At 36.2% G+C, this 17,113-nt stretch overlaps 1 protein-coding gene across 1 annotated transcript in view; it reads right to left on the bottom strand.

Moving 5' to 3' along the window:
- Window positions 1–17,113, bottom strand: part of NRAP (nebulin related anchoring protein) — a 49,818-nt gene that overhangs the window by 16,476 nt on the left and 16,229 nt on the right. The window contains exons 13-27 of the mRNA XM_088528604.1: window positions 16,411–16,518; window positions 15,599–15,703; window positions 13,995–14,093; window positions 13,356–13,460; window positions 12,204–12,311; window positions 11,227–11,328; window positions 10,543–10,740; window positions 10,211–10,315; window positions 8,069–8,167; window positions 6,469–6,573; window positions 5,892–5,999; window positions 4,940–5,251; window positions 3,926–4,030; window positions 2,173–2,271; window positions 286–390 (exon numbers count right to left, since the gene is read on the bottom strand). Of these exons, the coding sequence (XP_088384730.1) occupies window positions 286–390; window positions 2,173–2,271; window positions 3,926–4,030; window positions 4,940–5,251; window positions 5,892–5,999; window positions 6,469–6,573; window positions 8,069–8,167; window positions 10,211–10,315; window positions 10,543–10,740; window positions 11,227–11,328; window positions 12,204–12,311; window positions 13,356–13,460; window positions 13,995–14,093; window positions 15,599–15,703; window positions 16,411–16,518 (1,863 nt within the window). The remainder of the gene's footprint in view (window positions 1–285; window positions 391–2,172; window positions 2,272–3,925; window positions 4,031–4,939; window positions 5,252–5,891; window positions 6,000–6,468; window positions 6,574–8,068; window positions 8,168–10,210; window positions 10,316–10,542; window positions 10,741–11,226; window positions 11,329–12,203; window positions 12,312–13,355; window positions 13,461–13,994; window positions 14,094–15,598; window positions 15,704–16,410; window positions 16,519–17,113) is intronic.

Raw genomic sequence — 17,113 nt, 5'->3', positions numbered from 1 at the left:
CTAACACAAAGGGCTGACATAAATTAAACTATCAACACACAAGAGGAATAATCAAATCATTGTTATAAAAATGTACCTGTTTGCTCATTCTTAATCTTATTAAATTAATAGAGATCTGATACAAAGTTTACCAAGAAACTTAATTTTACTCATTTTACTTCAAAAATATTTAGACCATAGAAAGACTGCACACTGAGGTGAAGAAAAAAGTGATTTCCTGTGTAGAACAAACAGCACTATTGACTTTTTCACTTTCCTTTAAAATATTGAAGGTCAGTTTAATACCTCACTGATATTCATAGCATTTAATTTGGCCTGAAGGATTTCAGGGAGATCTGCGGTTGGTGTATACTGATGCTTTACACTCTCTCCATGCTCCTTGTACAGCCTCTGCAAAAATAAATAAATAAATAAATAAATAAATAAATAAATAAATCTAGCAGCAAGTACCCACTATACATTCAATCACTAGTTCAACTAAACATTAACAAATAGGTTAATGAAAAGCAAGGAGTGCAGAAAAAAAGACAGCAGCATTAATTAATAAAGACAGTTCTATCAGTTAAAAAGTATTCAAAAGGCTTAGGGGCATGATATACCTATCAGATATTTTAAGGGCATAAATAAATGAATATGAAAATTCAGATATCTGAATATAAATTTGAAAAGAATTCCAATATATGTGAGTAGACAGAGAATTAACAGTTTTTATTAAGCATATGCAGCCACAAGTGGCCCACAGACACTTCTATAATTCTGTAGGAATCTGGGGACTTCAGGTTTCTCATAAATTTATCTTTATAAAATTAATAATTTTAGCAAGTATCAGTGAAAATAACATTGGAGTAGTTGCAGAGCTAGCTGCAGGGAAATGCTCAATGGTCAGGCAAGATATAAAAGCATCAGGTCCTAGAATAGGTGTGATGGGCCACTCCTATCACCCTTTGGAGGAAGCACAGCTGGTTTGCTCAGGACTAGCTGTTTTTCAGATGTCTGCAGACAGACAAGAGTTCTGTCCAGTCAGCTGGACAGAACATACAGCCCCTCTTCAAAGTTCTCATCTTTCAAAATACTTTTTTTAATCATAGTTTCTTCTTACATTGACACTGTAGCTTTCCGACTAGTAGACTAGTAAAGATTTGCGTTTTTTTTTCATTTGTTTTTGCCTTAAATATGACCCATGTCTTGACCATCCACCTTGTCTTTCCTAGAAATGTGATTTTATCTGAGAGTTGGAGACTAGGTGAGATGAGTCAGTATTTAACTCTGCTGCCACTTTCTGTTGCAGATAGATCCTCATGTGTAGCAGCTCCACGTGAGGGAAGTCAACAAGAACTCCCCATGTGAGGGAGTTGAGTAGCAGATTGATTTTGACTGTGGAACAAAATGACTTATATTTATCCTGCCTGAGATGCAAGTCTTTTGGATCTTATTAATTAAACCAAAAGCACAGACACCATATGAGTTACAATAGCATGTGTTTTACACAAAGTCTTTCATCTTCTTTTTCATTTTAAAAATATCTATTTTCACAATAAAACATTCTCTCATGTTTGAAACTTGTCTGTTTTGAGTGACTTTTGCTTATTATTCATTTCTGCATTATCCCAGTTAAGTCTACAATAGTTCTAAATCGCTCCTCTATTTAAAGTAAACATGTTTAAACACCAAACAGCCTCATTTTTCCTTTTTAGGTTTCCCTCACAAATTTCTCTCTCAGCAGGATGACAGCTTGAAATTATTAGCTTTTTCTTCCTTGTCATGCTGTCTCATATTTTGTTTCCAAAGAATACACAGATATTGAAAATTGAGATATCTTTCTGAGAAGGGGAATACCCGCAAACTGTCTTCTTCCTCAATGAATAACAAAATGCCAAAAATCTCAAAGAGTCAAAGGGCTACTCATACCCCTACATTTTACTTCTGGGAAGTAAAAAAAAAAAAAAAGGGTGTTTGTGTATGAAATTCCCATTCACTTTGGTGCAGTCTCATGCTTTCCATTCCAAGTTAGAAACATGCTCTTTGTGAGATGCACCACACCAGAACACAGGAGTTTCATGGTTCCCAAGAATAATCTCAGAGAAAGAAACAGAGAGAAAGCCAGTGCTTCAATCAGGTCGTTCAAAGAGGATACCACTCTTATAATCATAATGTATATACATTATAACTTACATCCACAGCCTGGTTATAACTAATTCTAGCCTGGATCATCTCAGGAGTGTCTTTAATACTGGTAAACTTCAAAGCATATGGATGCTGACGGTACTTCTTCTGTTGAGCAGAAAAAGATCAAAGCTGTGAATTTTGTGCTGCTCTTTCATGCTATTTGAAAGAGAAAAATCATAGGTTGCTGGAGATTAGAGTGAATTTGTGAACATAATTATTATTCCTTTTTCCTCATCCTTATGTCCTAGGTACTTTCAGCTTAATATTTGTTTCAATTTAACAATAACCTTTTGCCGATTAATATTAAAGTATTTCCCCCCCAAATATAAAGAAAACATTTCAAAATCAGATTATGCCTACTAAAATACTTCAGGTTGCATGATTTGAAAATCTTTTTTAGATGGCTTCAAATACAGTATGACTGATTGCATTTTTTATTTATAGTCGCTTTAAGCAAGAAATGGTATAAAAATTGTAATATGATAATAATGGCAATGGTTAAACTTATTGTTCAAAGGTTTAGCTTTTCTCCTGACACTTATCTACAGCAAAACTGCGCAGTCATTAACACAGTGCCTAATTATTATGGTATATCTTCAAGGTACTGATATTAATTCTCCTGTTAATTCTCCTAGCAATCGATCTTGCTATATATACATAATGAAAATGAAGGCTGCATGTTGGCATATTTGCCTTTTATCCATACGTCTCTGTCCCTAAAAGCTTCCCTTTCTGCACAGATTGTCATTTATCCATCATTATCTCTTCTCCAACTGGAGGGTACTAAATTTTCCTGATGCATGAGATCTCAAGTCAATAAGCATTTTCATGGCTCTTTTGGAAACGGTAGTAAAGGCATGTAATCCTCCTTTAAATCGAGCTGTGATCCACTAAAATGTGTTTGTAGTAATTCCCTATTTCTCCAGGAATTCAAAACCCCGATGTAAAATGTTAACTCTTTTAAGAGATTGCAAGCTTATGAGTAATGTTTTGGTTTCAGAGCCCAATCCCTTAGCAATGAGCAATTATAACTGAGTTTAACTGGAGACACAGATAGTTTATTCTTTCCCCTGTTCAGCTGAGAAGACAAATGTTGACCAGAACATCTCCATGTTTAATTTTGAAAAATATTATGGTATTTGCTTTTTAGCAATATTAAAAAGGGTATTCATAGTGTGTGTAATGGAGGGTCACAGACATCTATAATTTAGTACTCTTTAAAAGCTTAATATGAACAATCTAGCATGTCAAATTTCAATACAATAAAGTTTTCACTGCTCCTTCTTCAGAAACAATCTTAACCCAAGTCAGAACTACTATTTAAATGGGATCACACTTTAAGAATAGCCTGTCCCATGCAATTCAACACCTAATGTGACTGTATAGAAAAAAAGGAGCAAGAAAGAATCTTTAACAAAAGAGGTTCTGGGTGCAATGACTGCATCTTTTCATCACCTTTCCTGTTTTTCTTCATTAAAAAGGTAGGCTAGTGGGTAGCAATTGAGCACTGTTTGATTGCCATTATTATTCATAATATCATTTGTCACTTACTTTGTTTTTGCAAAGGCTATATGGACTCCTACTGGTGTGTGTTTGGTATCTGGTTTCCCTCTAATTACCAGTCCTATCCCTGGTTTTGAGGGCTTTCATGTGGTATGCCTTTTTCTTTCCCCTTTGAGTGGAAATTATTTTAATTTTATACAGACATTTTGCACGCATTATGCAGCAAATTCTGTTACATGCTGTCATGAAATCTCACCTCACTAATGAGTTCTCCTGCCTTCTTAGCCTGTTCCACATTTAATGACCCAGTGGCTATCCATCCAGCTCCTTTCATCCAGTTCCAATCTGCTCTGTATCGGTTCTGATAAAGGAGAAAAAAGTCTTATTGTTGGTGCTCATAGACTTAAAGTGCTATTAAAGGATTCAGACAACTAGAGAACAACAACCAAATCAAATTAGTGCCTGCTTTTGTTTATTCATTTCTGTGCAGTTGCAAGGAAAGCAAATATATATATATATATTACAGCAGGAGATGGAGGTATCAGGACTCACCAGCACTTGCACAAGATGCTTTGCAAAGCAATTTTAAGAAGTGGTCTGTACCTTGCTGTCACTGGTAATTCTTACTCTGGGTGAAAACTTCAGCACTGGGTGTGCATTTTTCAAAAGGGCATGAAAGATTTGCAATGATATGAAAATGGCAGTTAGCACCTCCCAACTTCTATCCTTGTGTTACACTGGAGGGAAAGCTTTTTTTTTTTTTCCCCCCCCAAACATCTTTAAGGAGGTATACTTCTGCTTTTCCTCACAAATCTCTCATAACAACAGGCTACTAAGCTCCAAAACCTTACACTAGCACTACAGTTGAGGTTCATGAGAGGAGCTAAACATGATTCAGCACCTCAACAAGACTTGCAGATGTATGTATCTTAGTTTTCTTCAGAAGTTCTGACTTAAAACCTCGGAGTAGAGAGACTGACTTCCATGAAGCACATAGGGTGTCAGACAGTGCTTCTAATGGTTATAGCAGGGCATGAGACCATAAAAACCTTAGATATATACACCTTAAATATCCCTTAGGCAAATTAATAGTTAATGTTACGTTTAAATATTAACTTAAATATTAAGTATATAATAAACATTATAGCTTTATAATGCATATAGCTTTATATGCATAAATAGGTCATGGTCTTAAAAGTATAAATATCTGAAGGAACTCACTCCTAATCATCTAAAAAGTTTGAGTGAAAGTGTTAAGCTCTGAACTTACATCACTTTGCAATCCATAGGCCCACTTGGCCCATGCCACTTTCATGTCAGTAGGCAGAACAGTGTAGTGATGGAGGGCTGTCTTGTATCCTCTATCAGTGGCCAAATTCTGAGCCTTTTTGGCATGCACAAGGTTGACCATATCCATAGAGACATGGAACTGATTCTTTGTGTCCTCGAATGCCTTCTTATACTCCAAATCACTCTGCAACTTTGACATTTGAAGGGAATGAGCCATCTGTGAATCTTCCTTCACAGCTTTCACTCCAATCAGCTTACCCTTTGTCTTCTCATAACCTTCCTTATATTTTATCTGGAAAGAAACCAATACACCATGAGTAAATTATCCACATTCTCAAACCAGGAGCTCTGCTAGTAGTAGAGACACAGTATAGACACAGTAGTCTATAAATGTTGTGACATGCTGGGTGAAGAAGCAAGAAATCTATTTGCAAAAGAACTGGAATGCCTTAGAAACTAGGAAGAGTCCATAAAGAATAAATCCTTTTTAAATATAAATATGTTCTCAAAAAGTAAAGATTATTTTTACCGTTAGCTCCAAGAACAACAAATTTTTGTAAGGACTGAGTTTCGAAGGCTTTTTCAGAAATTTTCTGGCCAGCCTTAAATGTGTTAAGTTACAGTATTTCACAGGAGATTTCCACTTCATTCTGAGCTCTAAAATTCACCCTCAGGCCAAAATGGGAACAGGAGACACAGTCAGCATGTGTGTGGGGAGAAGAAAAAAAAAAAACACCACATTGAATTGCTCAGAGCAAATCTTCTGGCCAATTATGGAATGCCAATCACCCAAAGAATTCATCCATTTGAGCAACATGAACAGAGCTCTGGGCACTGGCACTGAGACACAAGTGACATCCCCAACACTCTGGTAGCTATCTGCAATGTCAGTTGTCCTAAGAATAAAGAAGCCTGATGCAGTCCATACTCACATCACTTGCCAGATCCCTCTTTGCCTTAGCTGTCAAGAAAGACAAAGCATCAAGACGCAGCTCAAATCCTTTTTCCTTCTGCTTCTCCCAGCTACTTTTGTACAGTTTCTAAAAAGATGACAATAACACAATGACTTTATTAATATCAGTATATTCTATTTGTTTTACAGTCACAATCAAAGCTCTTAAACATCTTCAGACTGGCATACACTCCACTAGGCATGCAATCCCTGAACCATTGACCGCATGTCTAATGCAGAGAGCTGGTGTCTGTTCCTGTGGATACCTGATCCTACTGGTTCTACTGAAACTGCTGATGTGCCACTGGTCACTCATCTGAGTGAGACCAACTGTGTGGAAAATAAACAGCTTCAAACCCTGAAAGTGACCAGTCTTCAGTGGACTAGATGTACCTAGCATTTAATCAAGAGCATATAATTTGACCATAAAGTTTTTATGGCTACAATATTCAGACAATCTCAGAGAAAGGGCCTACTACCTACAGAGCAAATATTTCAACAGCAGCTTTAACTGTTCACAGAAGTGAAGGAATCCAACCCATCCTCTCCCACACTACCTCACTAATATTTGCAGCATTTGCTTTAGCCAGTAGGAAGAGAGGATCGTCTTTGCTGATGGTATACTGATGTAGGAACTGCTCCTTTCCTGACCTGTAGGCAACCTGTCCACAGAAAGCAAATCATGGTTAACAAAAAATAGTCAGTATTCCTTTGAAACTAAACATACACTAAAACACTGCTTACATCCACGGATTTACAAGGGTTAATTTACTTGATGAATTAGTCTTTAATGCCAGGCTTTTTCTACTTAGTATGAGTTTAAAGGTTTCCTTAAAGAGCCAAGTTGACCAAATTCGCCATGGTTAAAAGTCAGCAGTGAAACAATATGCAATCCAGGATACCCTATTTCACTTTCCTGAAGTTAAGTACTTAACTGGCTACAAAGCTGACATGAATCCATACGGTACAAAATGTATGCAAGAATATATTTCATTCAATATTAGAATGCAGCTCCTTTTTCAGATAGAATAAAACATTTAAAGGGACACAGTAATAATGAATATTAGGCATGAAGTTTACTGCAGGAAAAAAGTGAACTACAGGTAATTGCCTACATAACACTCCATCAAGAACTAACACTCCAACTTTAATGGATCCTTGATGTTTTCCCTTACGACCCAAGTGGGAAACAGCTCCATTTAATATGCAAGGACAATTCCAAAAGGCTGTTCTTCTTCCTAACTCCATAAAACTGTTGGAGGAGTTCTTGAAAAAACTATGAAAAGATGCTCCATGCCCTCAATAAAAAAAATAAAAAAGGCAACACACTACTGTCCCTATGTCCCTAAATTAGTTGATCAGTAATTTTAGCAGTAGGTTTCTCTTGTTTCAGGAATTTAGAAATGAGTTGCTGTCAGGTAGGTTCTGCCAAGAATTCTCAGATGTCATTTGGAAGGGTAACTTGGCCATGAGGAAGCATGGGGAGTATTATAAAGGCATTTAGTTTGGGAAAATGTGTCTATTTCATTGTTTTATCAAAAGCAGCTTAAAAGCAACAGCTGAAGAAAGTGCAATCTAACATGGCGAAAATAGTTTAAAATATTCTGACAATAGCCCTCAGTACACAGGAATACAGAACTTAGGTTGGATGCGTATTAGTCTGCAATGACTATTTTGCTTTGGAGTGCTGTCTGCAGATCAGATGGGAACACTGGTTTTCCCCCTGCTTGCTTCCTCCCTCTCTCATGGAAAGCCTGTCTCGGTGCAGAAGACACTAATGCCTCAGCAATCCTCAGGCAACATCTCACAGATACATTTCAGCCTTACTTGAATCCAGTCTACAGACTTGCTGCCTGAACTATGAACAAGTGGCACATGACTGTCTTGTAGAGGTATCCCCCCTATCTCTGGCCGTTATTGTCATTATGAACACAGCAACTTGTTTCTGTTGACATGTTTTTGTTGTTTCTAGTTGAGAGGATTCAAATATACAAACAAGAAATCCCTTAAAAATAAATCCCAAAGAATTTCAAATACTGGAAAGTTTCATGACTGGGTTGTCTGTTCCCCTCCCCCTCTACAAAACGTACATACCTCAAGAACGAACATATTGGCAATAACACATCTGCAAAGAGAAAAATTCAATCAAGGACTCACATCGCTTTGCAGTTCCTGGCTTTTCTTGGCATGTTTGATCTGAGAACTGTCAGCCACACTGGTGAACTTCAGAGCATCAGCCTTCTGTCTGTACTTTTTCTAGATGAAATTAAAGTGGGTTAACACAGAAGTCGCTACAATATTCCTTCCCCCAAACCAATCAACCTTCCCCCAAAATTTAGTACTTTCAAACAGTGCATTCCTGATAAAAGCCAGAAGACACCTGTAAATTCATGGTTTAGTATGGGAATCAGCAAAATATGCCTTCAAATACTTCATAGTGATTGTATCTTCTGCTAGAAGGACCACAGTGGTGATCAATGCAACAGACATGCCTAAAGCATTGCTGCTGGTAGTGCAGAGCCACTCACTGGTGCCACATGCACTAGCTATGCGGTCATAGGATCTAGACTGCACTTAGATCTTCCCCAACATCTCCCAGCTCTTTTCAAAACAAGGCTCAGCATAAGCACTGCAGTGGAGCCTTCCTGGGAGTAACAGTCAGAAGACCCCAGGCTCTAATCTTGGATGCAGGAAGAAGCATCATATTCCACCCAGCCTTTGGTACCAGTAACTTGTGTAATCTTCCATCTGCGTGGACATATTGCAAGGAGACTAATGTTTCTGTTTGACAAATAAGACTGCCCTTACTTTTGTTTTCTGTCTGAAACACATTTCAGCAAATAGAAAAAACATGCACTGACTTTCCACTGACACTGATTTTGGGTCAGAGCGGTTTTGAATCAAACTCTCTGCCTAAGCAATGTGGGTTTCTCCCTTCAGAGCAAACTAATTTTTTTCTTTTTCTGTCTTTGAGACAGTACTGGGAAATGTAACACACTACTTGAAGACTTTGGTATGATAGGGAGACCAGGCAAACACTTCTTGTATAGTTCAGTCACCTTCTTATTCTAACAGTTCAACAATGAAGTGGGACATTCCACCTAGCAAGGGTGTAAGTGCATTTTTTTTTCTGGCATTTCAGGAGATAAATCCTTCTTTTTGAACTGATGGGTGAACACATCAAGTTTACACTGTGACTCTGCTATGGGAACACAAAACAGAAGTTAAAAAAGCATGCAACACTTCAAAGAGGTGCTCATTGCTTTATTTTAGGAACCTGGAAGGGAGGCAGACAGATTAAAAACAGCGTGTTTTGTCACATTGCGTGGAACACAATGTAGTGACATCCTGCAAAGAAATGACAAAACGCCAGATTCTGCATGGCAATAAAGAACTCTAAAATAATATCCACAGTTTAAGTGACTGTCAGTCATCTCTTGGCCTTACAATACACCAAAATATAAAGGCAGATCATGATGGATTAAATATTTGTGGAAGTGATTATTACTGCAGCACACCACATCAGCAGATGTCAGTTTGTCTTTAGCAGGACAATGGATCTGAGAGCAGTTGCTCTTCTTTTGCTTCTAAGATGTATTTTTCCCCTTACAACAGCAGTGAGCAAATGTCAGAGACTCAAGGTATCAGAGAATGTGATCTCCAGTTCCTAACTGGGTTCTGCTCCTTCGTCCAGCACTGAGTAGGATTTTATTCATCTTATCAAACTTCTAAATTACTCTTCTTTCCAGTCTTTAATTTTCCTAGCACTAGTGAGACAACTCAACACAGCTATGCAGCTAAATGTACTTCCATAAGGTTAGTGTAGTGTAAAACCATGAATTAACCAGGAAAAAGCCATGAAAAGCAGCACAAGCTGAGGCTCACAGTAAAGGCACAGCACTTATTTGCTGAAGAGCAAGGAAGTTTCCAAACACAGCTGTCAAATATCTGAATTTTCAGCACTGCTCTTTGAAAGTCTACGTACATCATGCAGCATGTCCTGAAGGAATACAAACCTTTCTAGTGCTGCTCACCCGAATGGACAGGTGAATCAAAAGTGGTAGAAGGGAATGCTACCTCACAGTCTTGACAGAAATCAATAATCATATAAGGAGAAAAATGTAATTTTAACTCCAGTGCAGGTTCTCCCAGACTGCCATCTACACTATGTCCACTAGCAGTCCCTGTTCTCAGATATCAACTACTAGGATTTTTTTTTTTTTTACCTATTCTACATAACGTAGTGGAATAAATGTGCATAAACCTTTTAACAAGCAACAGCCAGAGCACTTTGCTTACCTCACTGATCAAATCTCCTGCCTTTTTGGCTTGTTCTATATTAAGACTTCCTTCGCTGATACACCCAACTCCTTTCATCCACATCAGATCTGACCTATATTGAAGCTGTATAGGAAGAGGACATTTATTTGCATGAGGGACACAGGTCAGTGTTTGTATGTGAATACATGCACACTTTCAAGTTTCAAAAGCAAAGTACAGTCTGAAGATGTTTTAAATCGTTTTAGAAATCAAAAAGCATCCGCATGAAATTAGAAATAGCGCCAAATACTGAAAACTCTCTAAACTATCATACTGTTTGTAGTAATTCAGTCAGATATATATTATCTTACATCACTCTGGAGTCCATAAGCCTTCTTTGCCCATTTTGTCTTCATATCTTCTGGAACTACTGTGTACTCATGGAGTCTCTTTCTGTAGTCTAGGTCACTAGCAAGTGCCTGGGCCTTCTTGGCATGCTTCAGGTTTACCATATCCATAGGCAGATGGAAATGGGTCTTACTCGCCTCAAAATCTTTTTTATAGGCAATCTAGAAGAAGGAGGAATGAAAAGAAGCTGCCTGTAACAGCACACAGCAAAGCCAAACCTATCCTAAATCTCAACTCTTATTTGGACACTTATATATTAGGTAAAAAAAGAAGTGTGGTGTTACAAGGAATCCACAAAGCAGATGCAAAATGCAGAGTCTAGAGACACTGTCTCTATTACAGTGTATTTTAAAATATACTTCTCTCTGCTTGGAAGTTCAATTTAGGAGTGTTCACACTGGGTTTTTAATAGGATGATATTATTTTCCTGCCCCAAAAGGACATCATCAATGTTCCAAAATTCTCCACAAGAACAAACACATTGTATATCCATTGTAGATTAACAGACTGGGGAAGAAAAACAACTTCTTTTTCACTAGCTTCCAAGGACTTATTATAGTGAAATATCAGTAATGGGGTGGTATGGATTTGATGAAAGATTTATAATTATTAAAATGCTTTTTAAGTATGAGAAATAAATAATTTACCTCACTGCTCATCTTGGCCACCTGCAGAGAGTGCAAAAGTCTTGAATCTTTGGTTCCAATTGCTTTTCCTTTTGTTTTTTCATATTCTTCTTTATATTTAACCTTTGGAGGGGAAAAAAACAGTTTAAGATCATTTTCCAGATCATTTGCTACCCAAGAGACAGCAATATCTATGTCACTGGTCATTTAGATAGTGAAAATTTACAAGAGTCTAGTAGGATTCTCGTTTTGTCACTTCAGACTTCTTTTTTTTTTTTTAAATCTTATTCTTTGAGGATTGTTCCTTTGAGATGAACTTGTTTAAAGATTTAAGAGGTTTTTGAACAACTAAATGTTCTGGGTTATTTTCATTTTTCTGTCCAAGTATGTTACTTAGTAAAGTTCTTAAAGCAAAAGAAAAGAAATCAGTCAGCTTACAAACAAGCTAGATATTCAACATTTCACTCTTAATGGGGTTGAGGGGAACACACTGCTGGCATAAAAATCTTCTATTCTACTCCATTGCCAAATACTTTTCACTTAAAGGATTGTTCATTTTTCTTCCTTTTCTACCTCTCACACAAGATAAGAATTGCAAGGTGTTCTTAAGAGGAATAGTTTGGAATTTTTTTTAATGTGCATGTGTTTATGTAGAGAAGCAGGCTAGAAAAATACATTCTCCCTTTACAGTGGATGATAACAAAATTTATGAGGCTTTAAATAATTCAAAGCTCTGAATTTTACTATGGGAGAACTCAGCTATTGTCTTTTTGCAAACTTTGCTTGCTTATATACATTTATATTTAAAAATAACTTTAAGAGAGTGAAATACCAAATCAGAGACTGAGAGTTTCCAACTGCTCAGCCTTTGAGAAAGATGAATACACAACAGTCAAATGCAGGGCTTACAAATCCAAATGAAGTGAGTTAAGCTTTATTTCCCTGTGCTACAGTGACTTATGTTAAGAATAATTCCTAGGTAATTAAAAATAACCTACTTCACTAGCAAGATCCCTTGAAGCTTTGGCAGCAAGTAAAGGCAGAGAATCAAGTTTCATTTCAAAGCCCCGACCCTTACTCTTCTCCCAGCCTTCTTTGTACTTAATCTGAGAAAGAAAAGACAGCAACATGTCACTAATACACAAGAACTTCAACTGAACATGGAGATGGCTAAGAGCAAAACAGAAGTATAAATATATTCAATCCACAAACTGGAACAAGGGTTCTTTATCATTATGGATTAAATAATTACTTAGGACTGAGTCAAGAGTTTTATTCTTGGAGTTCACAGTCACTTTTAATCCCAGAATATGCAGCAATAGCTCCAGCTTTTGGCTGAATTTTCAAAAGAGTCTGTGATTATGTCTAAATTTGCAAATAATATAAAAAGGGACTGATATCTAGAGCAGAACAAGTAGAGCTAAGAATAAAAAAAATCAGGATTTTTCTTCTTTTTTCCTCCCCAAACTAGAGCTAGGGTAGCTCTAGTTACCCCATCATACTCTACCAGCTCAAGTTTCATTAAGAGAAAGAGCATGAGAACGAGTAACGCCAACTCAAAATCATGAAAAATTATGAAACAGAGTTAAAAATAATAGTTATACTAATAATAAGTTTGGAGGGTTTACTGCATTTCTATTCATGCCTTGCTTTATTTTTCCAAACACTGCACGGAACAATGGAAGCCTGAAAATTACCTACAAATTAAATAAAAGTTAAGATTTTCAAGAACTTGATTTTGATACCTAGGGCTTTAAGAAAACTCTAAATATTGTAACATAATCTGAACAGCAATAAACAGTGGGCTTGATCCAAGTTCACTGGAGTTACTGTAATTCTTTCCATTGGCTTCCATGGGCTTTGAGTTATTGCAGCTGTGTACAAATACCAACACAGAAGTTCAATAAATGTACTTTTGACAAAGTTATTAAACAAATTCCACATATCCAAAGAGATCTTGGAAAAAAAAAATCTACCAGTTTTACTGTACTTGAGATTGTATACCTGTCTGTCTGGGTTACTGTATCTCTTGTTGCTTAGTAAAGACAGATTAGAAATGCTAAATGCTTCCAGAAAGTGTCACCATCTTTACATTCATTTCCCTTTCAAGGGTAATATATATATCAATATTTTTGCATTGCCTGGCTTACCTCACTATATAATTCAGCATTGGCTTTTGCCTTGATTAACTGAGGCACATCCTGAGGCAGAGTGTAATTTGTTTTTGTCTTCTCATACTGGGCTCGATAGTTCAACTATGATGCATTAGAAAAAGAAAGAAACAAAAAACAACCTCAGTTATTTTTAACTCACCAAACATTATGCCATTAACCCTGAGCGATTACTGCTGAACTTCAGGCTATTAGTGCCATATAGTTAAGGTGGACACCATTAACAGATTGGAGGTACCACAGGAATTATAACTTTTCCTAGATAGTAGGAAATAGAGTAGTTATTCTAGAAAGATATTTACTATAAGTAATTGAATCAATCACAAAAATATTAAAGTTATAAAAGCAAGCAATAATAAATGCAAAGAAGATAAACCCCTTACAAAAGCCACACACATCTTGTTTAAATGGGGGAAATCATTATATTTTACTGATTTAATGGCATGCTTGTTACAGTTTTGGAAGTGATTTCATTAAATTTATATTATTGTTTTCTTTGTATATCTGCTGATTAATTATGATCAATCAAAAACATTTAAGAATTACAAATTTTTCATAGATGAACTAAATTGTGTCCTAATGCTAATAAACAAAAGAGCTAATGATGACAGAACTTACATTGCTGAGCTGCTGTGCATTTATTTTGGCTTGAGTAATTTGTGGACTGTTTGCAACAGAGCTGTATTTCAGTTTATCTATGCTTTGCCTGTAGTTTACCTAATTAAAAATAGAAAACAAGATTTAATAAAGAAAGAAATGCTCAGACTGGACAAATGAGAGACCAAGTACACAGGTTTGTTAGCTAATAGTCTAGATATGGCACTGCCTAAACCATAACAATTGAGATGGGGAAAAAAGCCATGATATCTTGGACAAGATCTGCAGTTAATGCACTGAAAACTTTCTGGGGTGAAGTCACAATTTTCATTCTTTTAAAAATGAATTTCACTTACAGCCTTTACCCCAGTAAAACACAAATTCATTAAAGGCCCAATTTCAGCTAGCCCCCATAAAATATGGTATCCAACAATCATCACTCAGATTTTTTAAAATTTTAATAGAGAGTTACAATGTTTCATCATACTGTTTCATTATAGGGAAGTCTGTTCAGCATAATATAGTACAAAGCAAAGCAAAAGAATTCTCTTATACTTTGCCTTTTCTGATATTTAATATAATAATTAATCAAAGAAGTTCCTTGTGTTGTAAGAGTTTTGCAATAAGGATAAAAGAAGAAAAAAACCTATATGGTACAAAAAAAAAGTTATTCTAAGGTCAGTTATTGATAGTAACAGAGCCCACTAAATTCCTAACATGTTAACATGGTAGCAACAATAATACGTTATAAAATGAAACATATTAAATCCCAAATTATGCAAAATAAAGTTTCATGGAGAAGCTTTTTTTTAAATCTCTTGCTTCCAAAGGCCTCAGTGTCACACTGCAGGACACAATTATCATTCTCTGTAGGCCCTAATTAATATTCGCTGTAGTTAATCGTTACTTTGCAAACATTGCACATCACATAGTTGAAAACTAGTTTATAAGAATATTTTTTTTTCAAAAAAGTGGAATGTATTTCCAGACACTGAGTTAATAAAAGTATTTGAATGGTAGCCTTTTTATCTGAATTATCCTCACAAACTTCCTTCTTTCTACCGTAATAACAAACATTAGGCAAAAGATCTGAATTATCACACAGATCCAAAATGATCAAGACACTATAAATAGTTCATCTGCTTTTTTACCACTCTTTTCCTGATGATTTTAAAAGTAATGAGTGGTTACTGCTCTCCTAGGTAGGGCACAGGTTAAGTTCCTAATGCTAGGTGAGATCAAGCAAGCCTTTAATGCCTGTGAAAGGTGACATACAGCATTCCTGGCACACTGATGCCCTCCATTTACTTGTAGGGCACATATAACCTCTCGTACACAATTTCCCTCACATTGCACCATCAGTATCTGGGCAGAACCAACTCATTTCATGTCACTGCACAACCTGTGCTGAACGTAAATCAATGATAGAAGGTGGCAGCACTTTTTCCTTTCTATTTCTCTGAGTCCTCCTGATTAACTGCAATTTTTTGCTTCGACTTTGTTACCACTGGCTGCTTGCTCCAATGGTTAAATCATCATTTGACATACAGAAACCATCACAATCTCTCCTACAGAGAGATGATGAGCCACATAATCCATAGATAAAAACCCAGAAAGTTATTTACATCTTTCAAAGGGACCAACTTCCTTGTTGTCTGATATGAAGGAGTGAGAGTTGCTGGGTAATTGTAGTCAACACCGTCATGTTTGTAATCAGATTTATAGGCTATCTGAAATACAGGGAGAACAAAAAAAAATAAATAAACATTCCTTTTTTTAAGCTGTCATTTGTTTGAATAATTATCATTCAAGAGGAAAGGAGTAACAATAATATTAATATTAAATGCAAGAAACAAAGTAAGTTCAATGTCGTCAGTGACAGAGAAAATGAAATTATTTGCATAGTTTAGCTACTAATTGATTCTTTTTCAGCTCCTCAATTAATCCAGTGCCAACAGTGGGAGCATTAACTTAACTTCCACCTATGACACATCTCTTTTATCTTCCTGCTTAGTTCTCAAGCTTCTTACAGATTTGTAAATAATGTACTTGAAGGAATGGTATGTAACGAAATAGCTTCTTGACTAACCCAGTAAATTAAATTGGAATTCAGAAATCTTCATTAAAGACTCTTTCTCCAGGAAAGGTCTGACCCTCGCAGGGAGGGGAACCCAAGCAACCTCAGCTCCAACTGATGTCAAAGAGAATTGAAGGAGCTCAGTGTGTTGCCAGATCACTGAATTTGCTTATTTTAGCTTCTTCCACACAGTGAGACATAAATCAGGACAAAAAGGTTTCCAGAGTTTCCCCACTTTTCAATATCCATCCTTCAGATAACCAATATATTTTGATCTTCATTTTTCTATCTATTTAGTTCTAGTAAAATTTGAAGACAAAAAAGGCAACACCTATACAAGCACAATTGAAAAAGACTTACATTGCTTGCCAAACTGCCAACTTTTATGGCGTGTAACATCCTCTTATCCATGCCAACACCTTCATAATGACCTTTCATCTGGTTCTGGTAGGTTTCTTTGTATTTGAGCTATGAACAAATGCAGAAAATACTCTGAAAAAATATATTTCATTTTTCTTTGTCTTTTTATGTTTCAGTAGTGATACAAAATATTACAGCTGTGATTTACTATTTGCACTACTATAGAAAAACACGTAAGTCCACAACAACCTTGGCGCTCTAAAAATGAAACCTCAAAGTTTTCTGCGAATTCACTATCTTAAAAGACATGGCTCATCTATCTCCCAGATCATCTGGATGCCACAAATGATACTCTACGCTCTCTTGCTGAATATTATTTCATCAGAGATAAACATTTGAAAATGTTTAGTAAAATGTTACAGGAAATGATTATTCGTACATTAACAAATGAACAGATAACCATTTACTGTGTGTTTTAGTGCAGCAATCATAGAAGAGGGTGTTTTGAGTTCAAAACACAGTTAACCACCCTACCAGGTCATCTGTATCACAAAAGATTCACTCTTCCTGGATTCCAGGAAATGGGAGTAAGGAGCATATTGTAAAATTATCAGTATCTTGAGATACAATTACTATCATTATTGATTAGTATTATACACTAAACATTCTCCTCCTTGATATTAACTATGTTGAAGTGTCTTCT

This window comes from Tinamus guttatus, unplaced genomic scaffold (assembly GCF_059628265.1).
Source record: "Tinamus guttatus ecotype Peru unplaced genomic scaffold, ASM5962826v1 Tinamus_guttatus_pri_ptg000314l, whole genome shotgun sequence".
Classification (NCBI taxonomy): domain Eukaryota; kingdom Metazoa; phylum Chordata; class Aves; order Tinamiformes; family Tinamidae; genus Tinamus; species Tinamus guttatus.
This window is presented reverse-complemented; position numbering and strand designations above follow the sequence as displayed.